Source organism: Microcebus murinus, chromosome 1, assembly GCF_040939455.1.
Source record: "Microcebus murinus isolate Inina chromosome 1, M.murinus_Inina_mat1.0, whole genome shotgun sequence".
NCBI classification, from domain to species: Eukaryota; Metazoa; Chordata; class Mammalia; order Primates; family Cheirogaleidae; genus Microcebus; species Microcebus murinus.
The window spans coordinates 99,537,388-99,557,510 of NC_134104.1; the positions used below are offsets into that span (position 1 = coordinate 99,537,388).

General features: G+C 36.7%; 1 protein-coding gene across 1 annotated transcript in view; it reads left to right on the forward strand.

The window, feature by feature from the left end:
- The window catches only part of IFT80 (intraflagellar transport 80), a 123,271-nt gene extending 106,749 nt beyond the window's left edge, over positions 1-16,522 (forward strand). The window contains exons 19-20 of the mRNA XM_076004253.1: positions 5,843-5,966; positions 14,939-16,522. Coding sequence (XP_075860368.1) covers positions 5,843-5,966; positions 14,939-15,049 — 235 coding nt within the window. The 3' untranslated portion in view covers positions 15,050-16,522. The remainder of the gene's footprint in view (positions 1-5,842; positions 5,967-14,938) is intronic.
- Positions 16,523-20,123: the final 3,601 nt, after the last annotated feature.

A 20,123-nucleotide genomic window follows, 5' to 3' on the forward strand; every position in this document is an offset into this window, starting at 1 on the left:
CCTCCCCTCTCTATTATCAACCATGTCCCTCCCAAATACCTCAGACCCTCTCCACTCATCCACTTCATTATCAGCACCCCTTATCTAAATTGATCCACATTTTTCTGTTTAATGTCATTATTGATCTCCCTACATGTATTCTATCCCTTTCCTACCCAATTCTTCACATTACAGTCATAATGATCTTTTCACAATGGAAATCTAATCATATCATTCTTGACCTCTGACTCACTTCAATGAAATGTAGTATCTATTGCTTTCAGCATAAATATCAAGATTGGATGAGAAATGACTTCAAATCAGCAAAAGTAATTAAGATAAGAAACTCTTAAGATACTTATGTATTGTCTTCAGTTCTAAATTCTACAGATAATTCTGAAACCATTTGGAATGTCTGTTTCAATTGTACATTCATTTATTCAGCAGATATTTATTGAGTGTCTACCATATTACACATACAGTCATCCCTCGGTATCCTTGAGGAGTATGGGGATTGGTTCCAGGACCTGAGAGGGATACCAAAATCTGGGATACTCAGATCTGTTATATAAAATTATGTAGTATTTGGATATAACCTACACATATCCACCCATACACTTTAAATCATCTCTAGATTACTTATAATACCTAATACAATGTAAATGCTGTGTACATAGTTGTTGTACTATATTGTTTAGGGAATGATAACAAGTAAAAAATCTGTACATGATCAGTACAGATGCAACCATCCATTTTTTTTCAAATACAGTATTTCTGATCCAAGATTGATTGAACCAAGGATGAGGAACCCAAGGGTACAGAAGAATGACTGTATTTAGATAGTACATGGAGATCTTCTTTTGAAAAAATCAACTGTCTTTGGTAAAATGTCTAGTTATTTTAAACATGCTTGTTGGAAAGGGCTATTGCATGGTGAAAGGGCAAATGTTATGATTAGGAATAAAGCCTTGGAATCAGATCTGGGTTTGATTTCTGGTTCTGTGCTTACTCGCTAGCTATGTGAGCTGGGACAAATTACTGAGGTTCTATAACCTCAATTTCCTTATGTTTAAAATAATGATAATAACAACCTCACATTTATTGTCAGGAGGTGCATGAAAATCTCTTAGCATACTGTGTGATACATAGTAAGCCCTCCATAAATGACAGCTATTATTTATTTATTTTTAAAATATTTATTGAGCACTTCCAGTGTGCCAGGTTTTAGGTGTTGGGATATAGCAGCAAATAAAACCAACAAAGTTCTGTGACAACAATTTTTTTTTTTTTTTTTTTTTTTGAGACAGAGTCTCACTTTGTTGTCCAGGCTAGAGTGAGTGCCGTGGCGTCAGCCTAGCTCACAGCAACCTCAAACTCCTGGGCTCGAGTGATCCTTCTGCCTCAGCCTCCCGAGTAGCTGGGACTACAGGCATGTGCCACTATGCCCGGCTAATTTTTTATATATATATATCAGTTGGCCAATTAATTTCTTTCTGTTTATAGTAGAGACGGGGTCTCGCTCTTGCTCAGGCTGGTTTTGAACTCCTGACCTTGAGCAATCCGCCCGCCTCGGCCTCCCAAGAGCTAGGATTACAGGCGTGAGCCACAGCGCCCGGCCTTGTGACAACAATTTTGATTGTACAACTCTAAGTGGTATGGCTAAGATAAAAAGATAGAAGTAAAAAAAGATGTATATTTGGATTCAATATAAGAATCAGCATAATCCAAAGAATGGCCTGCTTAGAGTGTAAAATCATCTGCAAAGATATTCAAACATAGCATGAATGATAAAATTGTGTGATTGACTAATGAATAGATTTTTGCATATCTATCTATATAGATTATGGTCTTCTTAAAAAAGATCTTCTTAAAAAAGTTCTTATTTTTTTCTTCATATATATTCCCTTTTTCTGGATTGAGTAAGTGATCATTTTCATAAACTAGGATTTCCAGAACTGGCTTGTATTGTCAAAGAGTGTTTTTAAAAAAATGTTTTGGTATTGTATATATACCAGGAAAGGCTGACAGGGCTTGAATTTGTGTACTTTAGTAGCAGGGAAAGCCCACACTTGGTATATGTGTAGACCAAAGCTGTACTTAGATAAATTTTTTTTTTGTGGGAAGTGTGGGGCAGTGGTTAAGCTATCCAACAATTTATATTAATATTTGTTTAACTTTAATTGTCTTGATTTATGCAGTCTATGAGGACCAGCAGAGAGTGGGATATACAAGTGTGAAGTTCAGGAGAGGTTTTAGACATTGAGGGAAAGTGGCTGAAGAAATTATCAGCCTATAGAGAGTAGTCCAGGCCATGAGTATGGCTAAGATTAACCATGAAGCCTTAAAGAATGAAAAGAGGGAAGCAGGAAGACCTCTGCTGAAGACCAACATTTAAGGATTTGGTTTAAGAAAAGGATTCAGCAATAGAAATCAGGAGGGACCAAAAAGGTGGAATTTTGTAAACCTTTTATTATGGAAAATTTCAAACATATACGAAAGTAGAGAGACTAGTGTAAGGAGTCAAAATGGAGCCATCACTCAGCTTCAATAATTATCAATTTGTGGATGATTTCTACCCCTCCCCGAATCTTTTCCCTACCACTTATTTTGAAGTAGACCTCAATCGTCATGTAATTTTATATGTAAATATTTCAGTATGCATCCCTAAAAGTTTTTTTTAACACAGTCACAATATTAATACTATGAACATACCTTAAAAAGTTAACAATCATTATATTCAGTGTTCTTATTTCTCTGTTTATCTCATAAATGTTTTGCTTTGTTTTGTTTTATGGTTTGTTTGAGTCAGGATCTAAAAAAAAGATCCATACTTTGTGGTTGGTTGATATATTTTTAAGTTTCTTTTAATCTATAGATTCTCATATTCTTTTTTGTGTTTTCTTATAATTTTCCCAGTGAAGAAACTAGACCTATAGAATTTTCATAGTCTGGACATCATTGGTTACATCTTTGTGGTGTCATTTTAACACGTTCCTCTGTCCCCTGAATTAGCTGCAAATTGGTTGTTGAATCTAGAAACTTGATTAGATTTAGGTTTTATTTATTTATTTGTTTAGTTAGTAAGGCTTCATTATAGGTGGTGGTGTATATATTTCCATAATGACTGGTCATTTGTTTTGGTGATGTTAGCAGCCATCGATTATCTTTGACCAAATCTATTAATTAGGGCTTACATAAATGATGATTTCATTCCAGAAGGATAGAATTTATGTATTAGATAATAAATTTATTAGATTGCTTTTAACATCCCCAAATTTCTATATTTGTTCCAATCCTCTAGAAGGGAACAGATTTTATTTTGTTCATATGTGTTATTCCATTTGATAAACATTGTCTTGCTAGTTTGTGCCTCTTTCATATTTGAATTTGAAAATTGCCTGTAACCTAATAAGGTACAGCTCTTAAAAAGTTGTAGGTAAGCACATTTTATGCTTGTAATCTACTTTGGACATTTGGTGGCAGCCTGCTCTCAAAAAAAGTTAAAAGAGGTAGAAACTAGAAGCTCCAGATATCCATATTGATCCTTTATGTAAGTATTAATAAAAATAATTTCTAATCTTCCATTATACAAAGTTATTTTGCTTCATTCAAGTTATGCAAAGATCACATTTTGAAGTTACAACATCTCTTTATATAACTTCTATTTAAAATATGTGGATTTATTCCAGCCTTAGAATCTAATGTCACATTTGTTTGGTTGCCAAATAACCATTTTAAAACTAGAGACATACTGTTCCCAAAACCCTTACATAATTTGGAGTAAGTTCCCTCCTAAATGTGGTAAGGAAACAATTTTTACCCAGTGTGTGCTTTTAGAGAACATCCAAAATAGCACATATCATTTGCATGTTTACCTTTAGCCATTGCTTTTCAATCAGATAATTGATGCATATTTTATTATAATAACAATGACAATGATGATAGATAATACTTAGGATTTAGCATCTAAATGCAAGATTAGATATCATATTCTATTCTTTCTACATAATTAAAGACATTGATGTTCTACACCAAAGTATCTCTTTTGGAATTTTTGAAAAACCTCAACCCAGAATTGATGCTTACGTGCTCTCCATTTAGAACACTTTCAGTTTTACATAATTAAGATCTCCTTCCCCCATCATATACAATTATAAAGAAAGAATGGGAAATGGAGCTTCTAAAGGTGCTATCCACTCATGTACACCACTGGAATCAGAGGCTTAGGGATAAATTATATGGAAGAAGGTTAGAAGAATTGAGGCATCTTTACTTCCATTTCTTCTCTTTTGAGCCTCGGTGAATTGCTTTTTACCTTCTTTTACCTTCCACTTTTGTTCCTCTATATTCTAGGACCTTCATATTCCCTTCTGCCTATCTTCTTTCTCTTTGAAAGACTTAAAGTCACAGAGAAATAAGGAAACTTTGTAAGAGTCCGTGATGGGTAGCAAATACTGACCCTTGGATTTCACAATATAGCATATGTCAATATATATTTATAAGAAATCATTTTGCTTAATTTTGACATTATCATTTGTAGTATATATAACTTAAATTCATATTTTTTCATATTAAATCCTTAATGTCTGTTTCAAATGTCTATCAATACACATAGCATATCTAAAACAGTTTTTTAAGTGACTACTTATTTTGATCAACAGCAAGGCAAACCAAAGCATACTAAAAATGAACTGGATTTTCCTACTGAAGACTCTCAAGTCGCAAAAAATCTAAGCACTAGTCAGTCTTGTCTAAAACAACAGATTTATAATGTTGGATATGATAAATCATGATTAGAATATTCATAAGTCCCATGTCATATTAGAAAGCAAGAGAACTTGAGAAATAATATATTTTTTACTGTTATGATGACTGTTATCCATATTTTAAAACAAGATGACAGTGAACCGTGTAGGAAAGCTGTAGTCCACTGGGTTGTCCCTGACTCAAGTTATATGAGTTATGCACAGGATTGCAGTGGCTAAGGTGCTGTCCAAAACCCACTTATGAAAGTATGCCTGGAACTGAGGATTAATCTTTTTATTTTCCTGCAAATTGTTATCAGTGTGTAGATTTGTGTCTTTGGTGTTTTATCACTGTTTTCAGCTGTCCTTTTAGTTCTTATCTGCTATTTAAATAAAATATTACTTTAAAAATAATTGAGTTGCATAGATAAATAAATATTGATTGAATTACAGAGTTCAAATGGCTATTGGCTTTTTCTGAGACTTAAGTGCCAAAAGGCTTTTTGTTGGACATCTTAGCTTCAATTTGTTATTTTCATAAGATTGTTAATTTGCTGTAGTAATAACATAAGGATATCAGTTTTTAATTTTATAAACTCATTATAGACTTATCAAAATGGTCAAGATAATTGAACCATTTACATTGTGGGGAAGTTCATTCACTTGAATTATATGATGTTTCAAAAATTTTTCAATGAATATTTACCATATTGCACTCTGTAGTATTCACCAAAAAGAAATGAAACCCAGATCTCCCTTCAGTAAATGTATAGGCTAGTAGAGGACACAGACTCATAAATTATATAATTATAATCATAAACAATAGTTACAATACACTATAAGCAGTGCTATAATAATAATATGTGTAAATGGTAGGGACTATAGATAAGATAGTGGTCATTTATTTCTACAAGGAGAGCTGGTCAGGGAGAAGAAATCATGTTTGATCTGGGCCTTTAAGTATAAATAGGAATTTGCAAAATGGATAAGGTAAGAAATGACATTTCATATTATGAAATAAGCAGAGGGAACACCTAGTTACTCTCTGCCCCTTAACTCCACTCTCCATGGAGTCTAACACAAGCAATGTTGATAATCTATTTTATTTCTCATTATAGGGCACTGGAATTGGCCGTGAAATACAAAACACATGTTGATACAGTTCTTGCTTACCGTCAGAAGTTTTTGGAGACATTTGGTAAACAGGAAACTAATAAACGATACTTGCAATATGCAGAAGGTGTAAGTATTAAATAATATTTTATAATAATGTGTGTGCTTTTAAATATGTACCATATTCATCTCAACAACACAAAAATTGAATGGCTCATGCCATAATCTTTAAAAGAATTACTTTTTGCCTTACAATTTTTTTCTGGAATCTTATAGCCATGTTTTCATAACTTTTAATTCGTGTTAAGTTTGGGTGCTATTTGATATTTTTAAATAAATAATATAGATGGCTGGGATAAAAGCTTCTAACTCCTGAATTTTATCTGCCACCAGCTGCTCCTTCTGCTGCAGGGGAAATACATAAGCACAGAGGGCACTCGCCAGAATATTCATACTTGGTCACTTTGTAAAATTTTGGGGAGCTAGGTTGCATCCCATAGAGGTGCTGATGCTACGTAAGTCTTTACTGCCTAGAATCAAAGAAGACTCACCCTTTGCTTCCCATTTGAAAGAATCTACCAGAATCTCAGATTTTATTGCTCAAATTAGAAAAGTCATTCCAGGGCATGGTGGCATATGCCTATAGTCCCAGCTGCTTGGGAGGCTGAAACAGGAGATCACTTGAGCCCAGGAGTTCAAGGCCAGGCTGGGCAACATAGTGAGGCCCTGTCTCTGAAATAAATAAATATTTTTAAAAAGAAAAAATATAAAGAGGAAAGTTATTCTAGTATATATCAGCCCACAAGGAAAACCAGAACAAGAGAGTTTGCTCCATTGCCTTGAGCATAATTGATTTGTGGCCACTTACCCAGATCCTTCTAGGCTCAGATAGCAGAAATAGAGCTCATGTCACTAGTCATGTAGATCCAAGAGGCTTAACTCCTAAGAAATATGATTCCAAGACAGAGCTGACCTTGCTTCCAGCTCTGTAAACAACTTTATTTAGCCTTTTATTCATTCATTTATTCAGAAAATGTTTATGAGATCTCACTCTGGGCTAGGCACTATGCTAGGTGCTGAATCAGATATAGCCTCTGTCTTCATGGAGCTTATAGACTATTTGGGAGCACTCCTTCTTGGGATAGAATAAAATGTAATGTTCTGATCCACCCCTGAGGCAGAGTGGATTAGAGGAGCCTGGAGAAGAGAAGATAGTGAGAAGGTACTTATAATTTCTACTAACGCCAACATTATCTACTTATCATGTTTAGAATATTGTGTGTCTTGGTCTACATTTCTGCACTTCAGAAAAGTTTTCAGGGTAGTGAGGCCTTTGGAGTCATTCTTAGAGTTTAGCAGTGCAAATTCAACATCTAGATCCAGGGTAGCTACAATTATAAATTTTATGGTAGAAAAGGGGATGTGTTTTATAGAAGCACCACATACTATTTTTATTTTCATTGGAACCTGCTTAGTGCTGAAGTGAACCCTAGAGTTTGGGCTTGCTCTACTGCTAGGACAAATTCAGGGTCCCTGGGATCTCTGCGGCTATACGCTAATTCACAGACTATGACAGGAGCCACCACCAATGCAGTGCTAAGCAGCCCAGAGAATCACCAGATTGTCTGATCTATTTGTCAGTTTTGAAAATATGGCCATATGTTAAAACTGAGCACCCATCTTAAATTTATTTATTGCATAATTTTAAACCAGCTTAATGCTACTCTGCTTCCTCTCCTCCTCATCATCAATATTTTTTCTATATTTTCACATGAGGTACTTTTGAGAACATAGAAAATATAGTCTTACCCTAAAGGAAATTTTATTTTAGATAGCAAAAACTTAACATTCATATCTTCTTTTTCATTATATATGTATTCAGCTATTACCAAAATGTAATACTTTGATCACAAGAGTAACAGAAATTTCCAAAGTGGGATAACCAGAACAACATGGCTTTCTTAGGTATTTTGGGTTTTTTTCATCCTGAAACTATATAGGTTACTTTGACTCCCTATGGCACCATGTTCTAGTTTCCTACTTTTCTTGTTCATAAATGTCTTTTGGAGTTAACTAAAAATCATAAAACAGTATTTTAACACATTAACTGCCATGTGAGTTGTATTTAACTCATGCTAGTTCTGAGCCCAGGGCTTTGTGAAGCATATGATGAGTCAATTCTCTGAGACAAATACAATAAGTATGTTATGACTAACATATAACTCAACTGCATGTAACTCACATACAGAAAACAATAAAAAATAACAAATTTTTCATTAAATTAGAAAGGATCATTTTGTTTTCAAAAACACGGTGGCTCAGGGAAAAAGTTTTTTTTCTTATAGTGGCAGTCAGTGTGTTAAGATGAAAATTATTTTTTGACATAAAAACTTCCTACTAATGGAATAAAATTTAACCCTAGGAAAATAGCTTTGGGGGATATCTGCACTGCTTGCTGACCTTTTGGTTTCATTTAGTCTGTAATCTAGTCATAATCTATTACCCATCCTTAACTATCTTGGCCAGAATCGTGATTACATAAACTTTTTATTTTAGAACTAAGAGTTGAATAGAAAAGGGTCATTTAAAAATAACATTGAGAAATTTATTCTAGATATCTGGTGGATTCTGGTGGGCTAACAATGCATACCATGTAAAAGTTTATAAGTGAATGGAATCTATCACAAGGGAACAAGTGAGAAGTTTGATATATACGTAGTTTATGACCCCTGAAACATTTTTTGACCATTTCTAATTTGAAATATGGCATCTGGTATTCATACAAAGCATTCTGTTTTCCAAGAACCCTATTATTTAGAGTAGTTTTACTTGATCTCCAATGTTTAGCAAATATTTGTAAAATAAATTTTAAGTCTGGCAGATAAAATCTACTCAAAGAATGCATTTAATTTATTGAATGCATACTCTGTGCAAGAAGTAGAAGATCCAAGAAATGCTTAAAACATTATGCTAGGAAAAAGAAAAAGAGTGAAAAAATCATTCATTAGCAGAATTTCAGAAAGTATAGAATTTTGAAGAAGGTCATAAAGAGTCAGCACTCTACTTTGGACAAAGCACTTTAAACTTAGCTATTAATACTACTTAAGCTGCCTTGCAGGTTTTAAGACCTTGCAATATTGTTAGGTTATTATCACTTATTTGCTGGGTATTTATTTACCTTTTATTCATTCAGTATTTATTGAGTGCCTTCTGTGGAAAATGTTCTCTCCTTGGTGCCTGGGATATAATAGTGAAATGTGACAGACACTGGCCCTGGCCTCTTGAAGTTTATATTCAAATAGAGGTGACAGTTAATTATATAGTTAGTTGTTGATTTGATCTCTGATACTTGCCTTGAAGGAGGTATAAGTGGTGCTATAAGACTTTATGAATGAAAGACCTGACTTTGGGTAGGGGAATAAGCATAGACTTTTCATATATACATATGTATATGTATATATACACACACATATATATATATACATATATATATTTTTTTTGACACAGAGTCACACTTATTTTTCTATTTTTAGAGATGGTGCTCTTCTCGCTCTTGCTCAGGCTGGTCTCGAAATCCTGAGCTCAAGTGATCTTCCTACCTTGACCTCCTAGAATGCTAGGACTACAGGCATGAGCCATTGCGCCCTGCCACCACTCCTGGCCCCAGCAGAGCCTTTTCTAAGCCAATCAAATGATATTTGAGCTGAGCTCTAAAGGTTGAACAGTAAGAGCTGACTGGGGTTGGGTGGGTGGCCATGGGGATGGACTTGTTCCAGGCAAGTGAAGGCTCTGAAGTGAAAAAGAGTGAAAGCAACAGAGAGATTGACTTGAGGATCTAATAGGGCAAATAATGGGAAGCCATTGAAGGGAAGTAATAAGATCATTTTTCCCTCTTAAAATCCTGATTCATAAAAATAAATGGAAACTTAAAATTTTCTACAAAATTATCGTATGATTTCGTCTGTCAGTAAAAAGACATGATATTAAATAATAAGAGGAAATCTATGGGGTCCCAAAAGAATGGGGAGAAATCCTGAGTGACCACTCTGGGTGCTGAGTGGTTAGAATACTGGTTGAGACAAGACATTCAAGAGTCTTAATCACATGTTAAGAAAATGGACTTCATAATGAAGGCAATGAGAGAATTTGGAGGTTTGTAATCAAGAGAAGGACTTGAAAGATAACTTCAAATGTGAAAGGTAGATTAGAGGCAAGGGTGGTGACTAGGAGACCAGTTAGGAAGTTACTATAATAACCCTACTAGGAGATGGAAAGGGGAAGATTAATGTAAGAAAAAGTTCAGTGGTAAAATTAAGAGAACAGTTAAGGTTGGGAGTGGGAGGAGAGGTACCAAGGCAAGGCAAGGAATTTGAGAATGGCTTCAACATTTCTGGTGTGGGTAACTAGTGGATGAGGATGCCATTAATCTAGATACAGAATACATGAGAATATATAAGTTTTGGACCTTTGAGTTTGAATACATGAATATATACAATGTTTTTTTGAGTTTGAAGAGTCTGTGGGGTGTCCAGGTGGAGATATCTAATAGGCAATTATAAATGTAAATGTGAACACCAAAGGATATTGGCAAAGAAGAAATCAAGGCTAGATAACTACATTTATTGTCATAACCATAGAGGTATATAGTTGAAGCATAGAGGTATATAGTTGAAGCTATATGAGTTGAGTATATCTCCTAGGGAAAGCATGATAAAGCTATGGTTGGAACCCTCGTGAATATTAGCAGTTAATATTGAAGGAAACCAGAATGTGATACCCCAAAATATGCCTCTTTGACATAAATATTTTTGAGCTAAAGGCAATTAAGAAGGAGAAAATGGAAGAAGAGCTCTCTTTATCCTTCCCCTTTTCCACCTAAACACAAGATATGAATTCTTCTTTACTGGAGACTACTTTTATCAGCTCAGAGATCACACCAGAGGAATCACAAACAAACTTACTCTGTTTGATTCTTCCCATATATTTACCTCCCCACAGTTGCCTACCTCTGCAAGCCTAAAACTGCCTTCCATTATCTTATCACTTCTCTGATATTGTTCTTTGTTGAAGATGATATATAAACCAAGAGTTCCAAGACATTGCTTTGGGTTTCCTTTCATTAATGTTTCTCCTACATGATGTGCAATACGGGTATTAATAAACTTGCTTGTTTTTCTCTTTTTAATCTGTCTCTTGTCACAGAGGTCTACAGAAAACAGTGCAAATGTTAGATTATTTGAAAGACTCATTTTTCAATCATGCCAAAACTTGATTTTTTTTTCTTTTTTTTGAGACAGAGTCTCGCTCTATTGCCCAGGCTAGAGTGCCCTGGCATCAGCCTCGCTCATAGCGACCTCAAACTCCTGGGCTCAAGTGATCTTCTTGCTTCAGCCTCCCGAGTAGCTGGGACTATAGGCACAAGCCACCATGCCCGGCTAATTTTTTCTATTTTTAGTACAGACAGGGTCTCACTCTTACTCAGGCTGATCTTGAACTCCTGAGCTCAAGAGATCCTCCTGCCTCAGTCTCCCAGGGTGCTAGGATTACAGGGATGAACCACCACAACTGGCCGAAAGTTGGTATTTTTATAATGGGAAAACACTCATTTCCATGTCTAACAAAACATTTTACAAGTCCCAACTATGAACTTATTAGGGTTGAGAAGAAATATTTCCTCCCTGACATTGTCTAGGGGAAGAATATAGGAGGAAAAGAGAAGGAGAGCAAAAGAAAGAAGTATTTAGAAAGGAGAGCAGAAATCAGAAGACAGTGGTATTATACAGTCTAGTATTATACAGTGGTATTATACAATCTAATCTAGGAGATTTTTCAAAGAGCAGTGGTCTAGAGAATGCTCCTATCTCAGGTCTAGAGAATGCTCCTATCTCAGGCCTTGTTCTTTCCCACATCACCATGCCCTTCCCCAGATACACACTTGGGTTCACTCACTCATCTCCTTCAGGTCTTAATGTCAACTTTTCAGACACATCAGCTTCTTTGATCGCTCTATTTGTAATACAACCAAAAGTCTAGCAAGTAAATTGATGACACTCAAACTTCCTATTCCACCCCTGGTGCTCACTATCTCCTTTCCCTATATTCAAAACACCACTTCTGACATACTCTCTATATATGTTTTTATTTTATTTATTATCTGTCTCTTCCATTATTATCTGTCAGAGTTTATTATCTCTCTATGAAGACAGTGATTATTATCTTTTTGTTCACTGCTGAATCCTTGTAGTTAGGACAGTCCTTGGCAGATACTAAGCAATAAATATTTAGTAAATGAATAATTGAATCATGCAGAGAAAGCGTATAGGACAAGGACTGAAAACAGATGATGGCAGCTATAATGAAACGTTTCTGAAGTGTGGCAGGAACACAGTCATATTACAGTGGTCTGGAGAGAGGATGAGAGTCAGGAATGGGAAGAATGAGAGTATTACCTTGTAGGGAGACAGAATAGAGAGACAAAGATGATGACAAGGTCCTAGTGAAAAGAAGGAAATTGAATGTGTGAGTAATAATTGAAGGCAGATGCTCTAGACGTGTCAGAGAAGATGAGATCAGGGACTTATGTGAGGAGGTTGGCCTGAGACAGAAGGAAAAGAGGTAAGGATGGGTACAGATGTAGGTAAGTTCATGCTTGATGGCCACTATATTCTTTGTAAAGTGGGAAGCTGATTTTTGCTGAGAGAGAGATGAGGTAGAGGATGGAGAGCCATTTGTTATGATTTTGAAATTGCTTCTATGTGACTAAGAATTGACTAGGGACTAGAATAAGAAGTACAAAATAACATCGGCACTCCCTATACTAGAAAAGGATGGGTTTTAGTGTAGAAGTCACTTGGCAGCTGTCAGAGAACAGCCTTATCTAAAGCTTACTATTATAAATATTCTAATCCAAGAACTAAATTATCTGTAGAACACTGTTCTAAAACTGGATAAATGCCAAAGTGAAAGTGAAATATTTATTTTCAGTAGGATAGCTATAAACTGACACCCTCATTTGTATTATAACAAGTAACTGATATAGGTGTCATCAATTTACTTGATGGACTTCTGGTGTAACAGAGCAACAGTTGTTCACTGTACCATCAATATATGGTTTTATTGAAATTGATTTGAGAAACATATGTAAGCCAGTTTAAGGCTGGAAGAAAGCCAAGACATTCATCAAGTTTTGTTGTCTTTGTAAATATTTTGTTAGACATGGAAATGAGTGTTTTGCCATTTAAAAAATATCAAGTTTGGGCCTGATTGAAAAATGAGCCTTTCAAATAATCTAACATTTGCTCTGCTTTTCAACAAGCTATCATTTGTATCTTAGCAAAGATATTTGTCTTCTATGAGTAAGAGGAACTGTAATTAATCTATTTTCTGTATTATAGATAAGTATGTGGAATTATTATTTTGAGAGGCTATTTGGAGGTTCTAGCAGGGGAGCACAGCTACTACTATACCATTGACCAAAGAGGGGTCCTCCTCCATGACTGACTTGCAGCTTCGGGAGGGACACACATGGAGCAGTGAGGAGACATCCACCTAGCCAGCGAGATCAGCTGAATAAACCCTGGTTATCAGTGGGATGACAGATGTCACAGCCAGATCACTCTCATATCCTGAATTATTATTTTAAACAAAAGTGACCCAAAATATTTATAAATTACTTCACACGAGAAATTTAGATATAGGATATTGAAATAAAAAGAACCAAATACTTAATTTCATCAACTTCTAGCACAAAGTAAAAGAAGCATGAAGTCCTATTAAGGTTAAATTAATCTCTTAGTTACTTAAGATGGATCTGTTCAAGCAGCAAGTGTTACCTGAATCTGAGTTAATACTACTTATTCCATTCACCTCCCTCACATGGAGGTAAAAACCTATTCACTTTTGGCTCAGTCTCAGAGATTTGGGTTTATTTCATTGTACATCAGAGTTAGTTTAACCTAGGACCCAGTTTTTCCCATATCTTACCTCAAAGAGTACATACCTTCCTAAATTAGTGATTTCTAAACTTTGTTAAATGGTATAATGTATTTTCCTAATGAAGTTGTTTATAAGGTTGGACACGGTGGCTCATGCTTGTAATCCTAGCACTCTGGGAGGCCAAGACAGGAGGATCGCTTGAGGTCAGGAGTTCGAGACCAGCCTGAGCAAGAGTGAGATCCTGTCTCTACTTAAAATAGAAAAAATCAGCTGGGTGCGGTCACACATTCCTGAAGTCCCAGCTTCTTGGGAGGCTGAGGTAGGAGGATCGCTTGAGCCCAGAAGTTTGAAGTTGCTGTGAGCGAGGCTGACGCCACAGCACTCTAACCCAGGCAACAGAGTGAGGCTCTGTCTCAAAAAAGAAAAAAAAAAATTGTTCATAGAACTCAGGCGGAGTCCATTCCTAATATCAAGTCTAATGAACTTAGAAGAGGGATAGGGCTGAACTAGGCAAGGGGAGACTGCATCAGGGATAGAGGGGAAGCAAATAGATAAAAATGTTATCACTTTTTAATTATTCTTTTTAGGTGTTTCCTAATCTTTCTTTCCTTCTGCTTCCTCTAATATTCTTTCCTCATTGTCAATGACTACTATGTCTTTATGTCACTTTACAAATTGTTGCAAAGGAGCCCCTTTTGCAAAATATGCTTAGAGGAAGCTAATGATCCCCTAGCTTTCCTCATAACCAGGCTTTTAATGTAAATGTCAATATGTAAGATATAAAGGACTGGCCTATTTGAAAAATGGCTCAGTGACCAGAACCTGTCCATTTTTCCTCTTATTTGAAGGAGAACAGTCCATCTTCTCCCCTATCTTGTCCCTGAGCACCTGTTTAGATGCTCCTTTTATAAATAGCTACAACTAGATTTCTGTCTTTTGAGTCACAGAATGTTTGCTTTATATTATATAATTGTTCTGTTGGGTCTTATTCTTAAGGCTGTTTCATGTTTTTTGAGCATTATTTCTTCTTATTAACTTTTCTTTGATGCCTCCTTTTCTTTTAATGTTTTAGAAGCCATACATTCTATTTTTACTCCTGATTACTTTGGATCAAACAAAAATATCTTATGCTATATAAGCATATCTCTTCTTTTTTTCCATTGCAGCTCCAAATAGATTGGGAGAAAATCAAAGCCAAAATTGAGATGGAAATTACTAAAGAACAAGAGCGATCATCAAGCAGTCAGTCCAGTAAGAGTCTGGGTCTACTGCACTAACTGCTATGCTTACCTGTAAGAAGTTTTATCTTTTGAAATGAATTCTGATTAACCAAGGATAACATGTTTTGGTTGCCAAAGAAAAAGGCATCATCTTTAAGTATAAGCATTTGCTATGTATTTAATACTAAAAGTACATTAAAAAAGATGAAACAAAATAATTGATTTAATTCCATCTTTCATATTTTCTAGCCGTATAATTAGCAAAATATCACTATATACTTATGATATGCTTGTATAGTGTTGATTACATTCCAGTTTTTTTCCTATTACTTCATCCCTGAATCTTCAGCATGAACAAATATTAAAGCAGATAATAAAACATTGGACTCTTTAAAGTGTATGTTATGTTATCATTAATTTCTATTTGACTTCTAAATTGTAAAGTGCTTCCAAAAGTTTATTTATACAACAAAAATACATGAGGATGGATCTGTGAAAATGTGTAACAATGCAGATGCCTGTACACCAAAGTTCATAGCAGCATTATTTGAATAGCAAAAGGTGGAAACAACTCAAATGTCCATCAACAGATGAATAAATTATTGTGATATATACATATAATGGAATATTATTCAGCCTTGAAAAAGAATGAAATTCTGATACCTGCTACAACATAGATGAACCTTGAAAACATTATGCTAAGTGAAATAAGCCAGATACAAAAGGTTAAATATTGTATGATCCCACTTATATGAAGTACCTAGAATAGGAAAGTTCATAGAGACAAAAAGGAGAATAGTGGTTACCAGGGACTGGGGGCAAGAAGAAATGGGGAGGTGTTTAATGGGTACCTAGCTTCAGTTTGGGAGGAACAGATTCTGGAAATGGATAGTGGTGAGGGTTGCTCAACATTGTGAATGCTAATGCCACTCAATTGTACCCTTAAAAATGGTTAAAATGGTAAATTTTGCTATGTATATTTTATCATAACTTTAAAAATTTGTCTAGAATGGACAAGAAATGTTTTCCTCATTCCTGTCCTTGACTTGAGAATATTCAGGCAGTAGGCCCTGGAGTCTGACTTTGTGAAAATCTCCTTAGGTGATAAACCTGTTTGACTAGGCTTAATTTATTATGTTCCCAAATTATTATTACCACAAAAGTTCTATAACAATAGCACAAATACCCTTAGAAAATCTTTCATGAACCCATTTTTACATATATATGGGAAAGGGATTATATCTCTTATCCCCATTTTAATTACTATATCTAGATTTATTTTATAGAAATGTGTTCTTTTCAACTTGCTTCTTTTCTTTTCTGGAATGTTAGAATATTCTGTTCTTGAGCAGATGCTGGGTACAAGGGTGTGTTCAGTTTTTGAAATCTGAGCAGTTTACTTATAAGTTGTACTGTTTATATGTGTTCTATATTGTTATATTTCAATAAGAAGTTTAAAAAGAAAAACAGGCTAAAAGGGTACATTTTATGTAATATGTATTATACCACAATAAAAAATCTTTTAAAAAAGAAAGAAAAGAAATATGTCTGTGTTCTAACAACAATTCTCTGGTATCCTACAATTCAAATCTGACATTAACTACCTCAAGTCAGCATCAAATTCCACAAGTTAAAGAGCAAGGTCCCCAACAAGATGGCCCAAACCTCAGACTCTAGCTGCAAATGGAGACCCCAGGCTACCCACACTTGTGTCTCACTTGGCTACAGATTTGGGAGTTCCCTTGACCACCCCTTCAGGTCTGATAATTTGTTAGAATGATTCATAGAACTCACTGAAACTCTTTGCTTACAATTACAGTTTTATTAAAGGATACAACTCAGGCACAGCCACATGGAACAGATGCACAGGGCAAGGTCTGAGAAGAAGAAGAGGTCTAGGGGGAAAATGTCTCCCAGGACATGGTCACTCAGATTTGCACGCCTGCATTCGATCTTGTTCCAAAAGGAGGCCTCAGCAATACATGGCTTCACCCTTTTAGGTGTCTGGTATAATTGAGCTAAGAGACAATATCATCTTTCTCTGAGCCTCTTTTGAAGCATTAATGTACTACTGGAATTCCCTCACTACATAATCCGCTTATTTATTCCTGAGGAAAAAAAAGAAACTTTTTATCTGAGGAATTCGAGCCCCTTTAAATTACCAGGCCCAACTAAAATGTGATAGCAGTCACATCTCACTCTCCCCTCCCCCGAGCTAAATAATTACCCCTTGAAGCCACCTGCTATGTGGGCTCTAGACTAACTGATGCCAAGTAGCCATGAAATGCTATACTCTGGACACCATAACTATAACATACCCTCTAGTTCAACAATGTATAGCAATCACTAATCAATGTTGCTTCTGTACAACAATGAGAACTGTCAAACAACTTTGTATCAGTCCACTCTTTGTCCCTTTTTGCTTTTTTTTTTCTTTTTCCAGAACATTTTTCCTTTTTGCTTTTAAAAACTGCTTGTAACAGAGGCTGAGCAGAGTACTCCCCAAGGTAACTTGGAAGTGTGTCCTGGCCAGCTATTCTCACTTTGCTCAAATAAACTTTTTAACATTATATTTGGTGCCTCAACTTCTTTCTTTTAGGTTAACATTCTTTTGCACTTAGCTACTACTCCTACTTCTCTGTATTTATACCCAAACTTTTCCACCATTGGAAGGGACATTAGCTTTGGCCACCATGCTGGTCTAGATTGCAGGCCGCAATGGTTGTCTAGCAAGTACCTCCCCTCAGTCCACTTCATATAGGGTAGGATTACGTAAGTACAGAATTAGGAGGCTATTTCTACCAATAGGCAATATATCTGCATTCACTGTTAGCCTCCATTTTGCCAGTGGGTAAAGGCACTTAGGTTTAAAAGTATAGTTATACTTCCTTAGGAATCATTCCTGCTTCTAGCACTTATAATTGTGGCCCTGGTCCAGGAGCCGCTGCATAAAGTAAGAAAAAGAAAGTTCAAATATAGTCATCATACCAGCACATGGGAAGAATTGTGTATCACACCAGCATCCTCCCCAAGCCCTCTTCCCAGATCTGCCAGAAGAGCGCAGGAATCTATCTAATGCAGACACTTCCTCAGTCCCCAACCTGTGGAGTCCTTAGCGCACACACACATTAAGGTGTGTAAGCCAGCCCTTCATGCCCATATCTCCCCGTTTTAGACAACCAATATTTCAAATGCTTATCCCCATTCTCTATCAAACTATTAGTCTGCCCATTGCTGGATATTACGGACTGAAAAGTATGTTCCTTGGTCTGAAGAAATGTGACTTGGCGGTCAAATTGGTACAATATCTTCTCTTCTGGTTTTTTTGTTTTTTTGTTTGTTTGTTTTGAGACAGAGTCTCACTCTGTTACCCAGGCTAGAGTGAGTGCTGTGGCATCAGTCTAGCTCACAGCAACCTCAAACTCCTGGGCTCAAGCAATCCTTCTGCCTCAGCCTCCGGAATAGTTGGGACTACAGGCATGTGCCGGCTAATTTTTTTCTATATATTTTTAGTTGTCTAGCTAAATAGTTTCTTTCTATTTTTAGTAGAAACGGGGTCTTGCTCTTCATCAGGCTGCTCTCGAACTCTGGAGCTCAAATGATCCGCCCGCCTCGGCCTCCCAGAGTGCTAGGATTACAGGCGTGAGCCACTGCACCCGGCCTCTTCTGGTTCTCTTATAGTATTATAAGTGTTTGTATCTATCCCTAGGTAAGCAATGCCCAGTCCAGCGTGTCTATTCCTGTCAGGACACATTTGTACTCCCTAGGGTCCAACTTGCTAGCTGTGTGTGGGGCCTTGCCCCTGAGGAATCTGCCCCATAGCCATCTCTTTGCAGTCTCTGTCTCTCTTATTGGCAGACACAACAGCTTTTATTGGTATTTTTGCCCTCAGAAGATGCAAGAGGAGCATGTCTATTCAGTCCATCTCTGCTTTGCTGCAGCTCCGTAGATACATTAATTTTATGAACTCATGTGGCTATGTCAAGTGAACACACTGGGATATCTGCTCATCACCTACAACCACATTTTGATGCTGGAAGGGGGGGGGTGTCTTCTCATAGGCACTGACATATCCTGCTTTAATGCACCTCTTAAACTCCCATACCGATTTCCACAGGTCTGTGCCTCAGAAGGGCATCCCTTTAATAGGCCGATCTTCCATCGCCCTTCTGCCAGACCATACGGCCAGGCCACTGGCCACCACCGACAAGAAGGTAAAAACCCAAATACGGGAGTAAAAACAGCATGCGATGCAGCCCGTCAAGCTAGTCTGTTTTTAATGTTGGAGGATCAGCAAGGTCCTCCTGGTCCCCCCAACCTTCACAGTGTTATACTGAGATTTCTGTTTCAGCCAGTCAATGTCCCTTTATTCATCGCCCTCCCCCCTTTTTTGAGAAATAGTCCTGCTCTGTCACCCAGGCTAGAGCACAGTGGCATCATCATAGCTCACCGCAATCTCAAACTCCTGGGCTCTAGCAAGCCTCCTGCCTCAGCCTCCCAAGTAACCGAGCTATAGGTGCGTACCACCACTCCCGTCTAATTTTTTCTAACTTTAGTAGAGATAGGGTCTGTCTCTTGCTCGGCCTGGTCAAACTCCTGACCTCAAGCTATCCTCCCACTTCGGCCTCCCAGGGTGCTAGGATTACAGGGGTGAGCCACCGCATCTAGCCTGTCCCATTTCTTAATAACCATCTAAAGATTTCCACCAGGGAATCTTTTAGATGAGTCCCTGGGATGAGTCCTCTGATTCTCTCATCTGTCTCTCCCATTTTCTTGTAAATTGCTTTACTATTGCTTTACTTACAGATACTTGGTATCTGTAAGACCCATATCAGGAAGCTGAGACAGCAAATCTAGTGGGGCTACTCAGACCACTGTTGAATGCTGCAGGAGTAAGGTTACATGGATGCCCATGCAAAACGGGCGCTTTAATCACAGCATTTACTATGACCTGGGTAATGAGCATATTCAGTGGATGAATGTCCTGCTCATCATAAAGCCAGTTCTGGATGGTTTGCATACAAAGCATATCAGCTGCTTTGTCTGGGGCATTCCTCTTGGCAGTTATGAGGGGAATCAGATACTCCTTCCTTCTCACACTTTTATAGTGGCTATTATCCGGTACACCCGG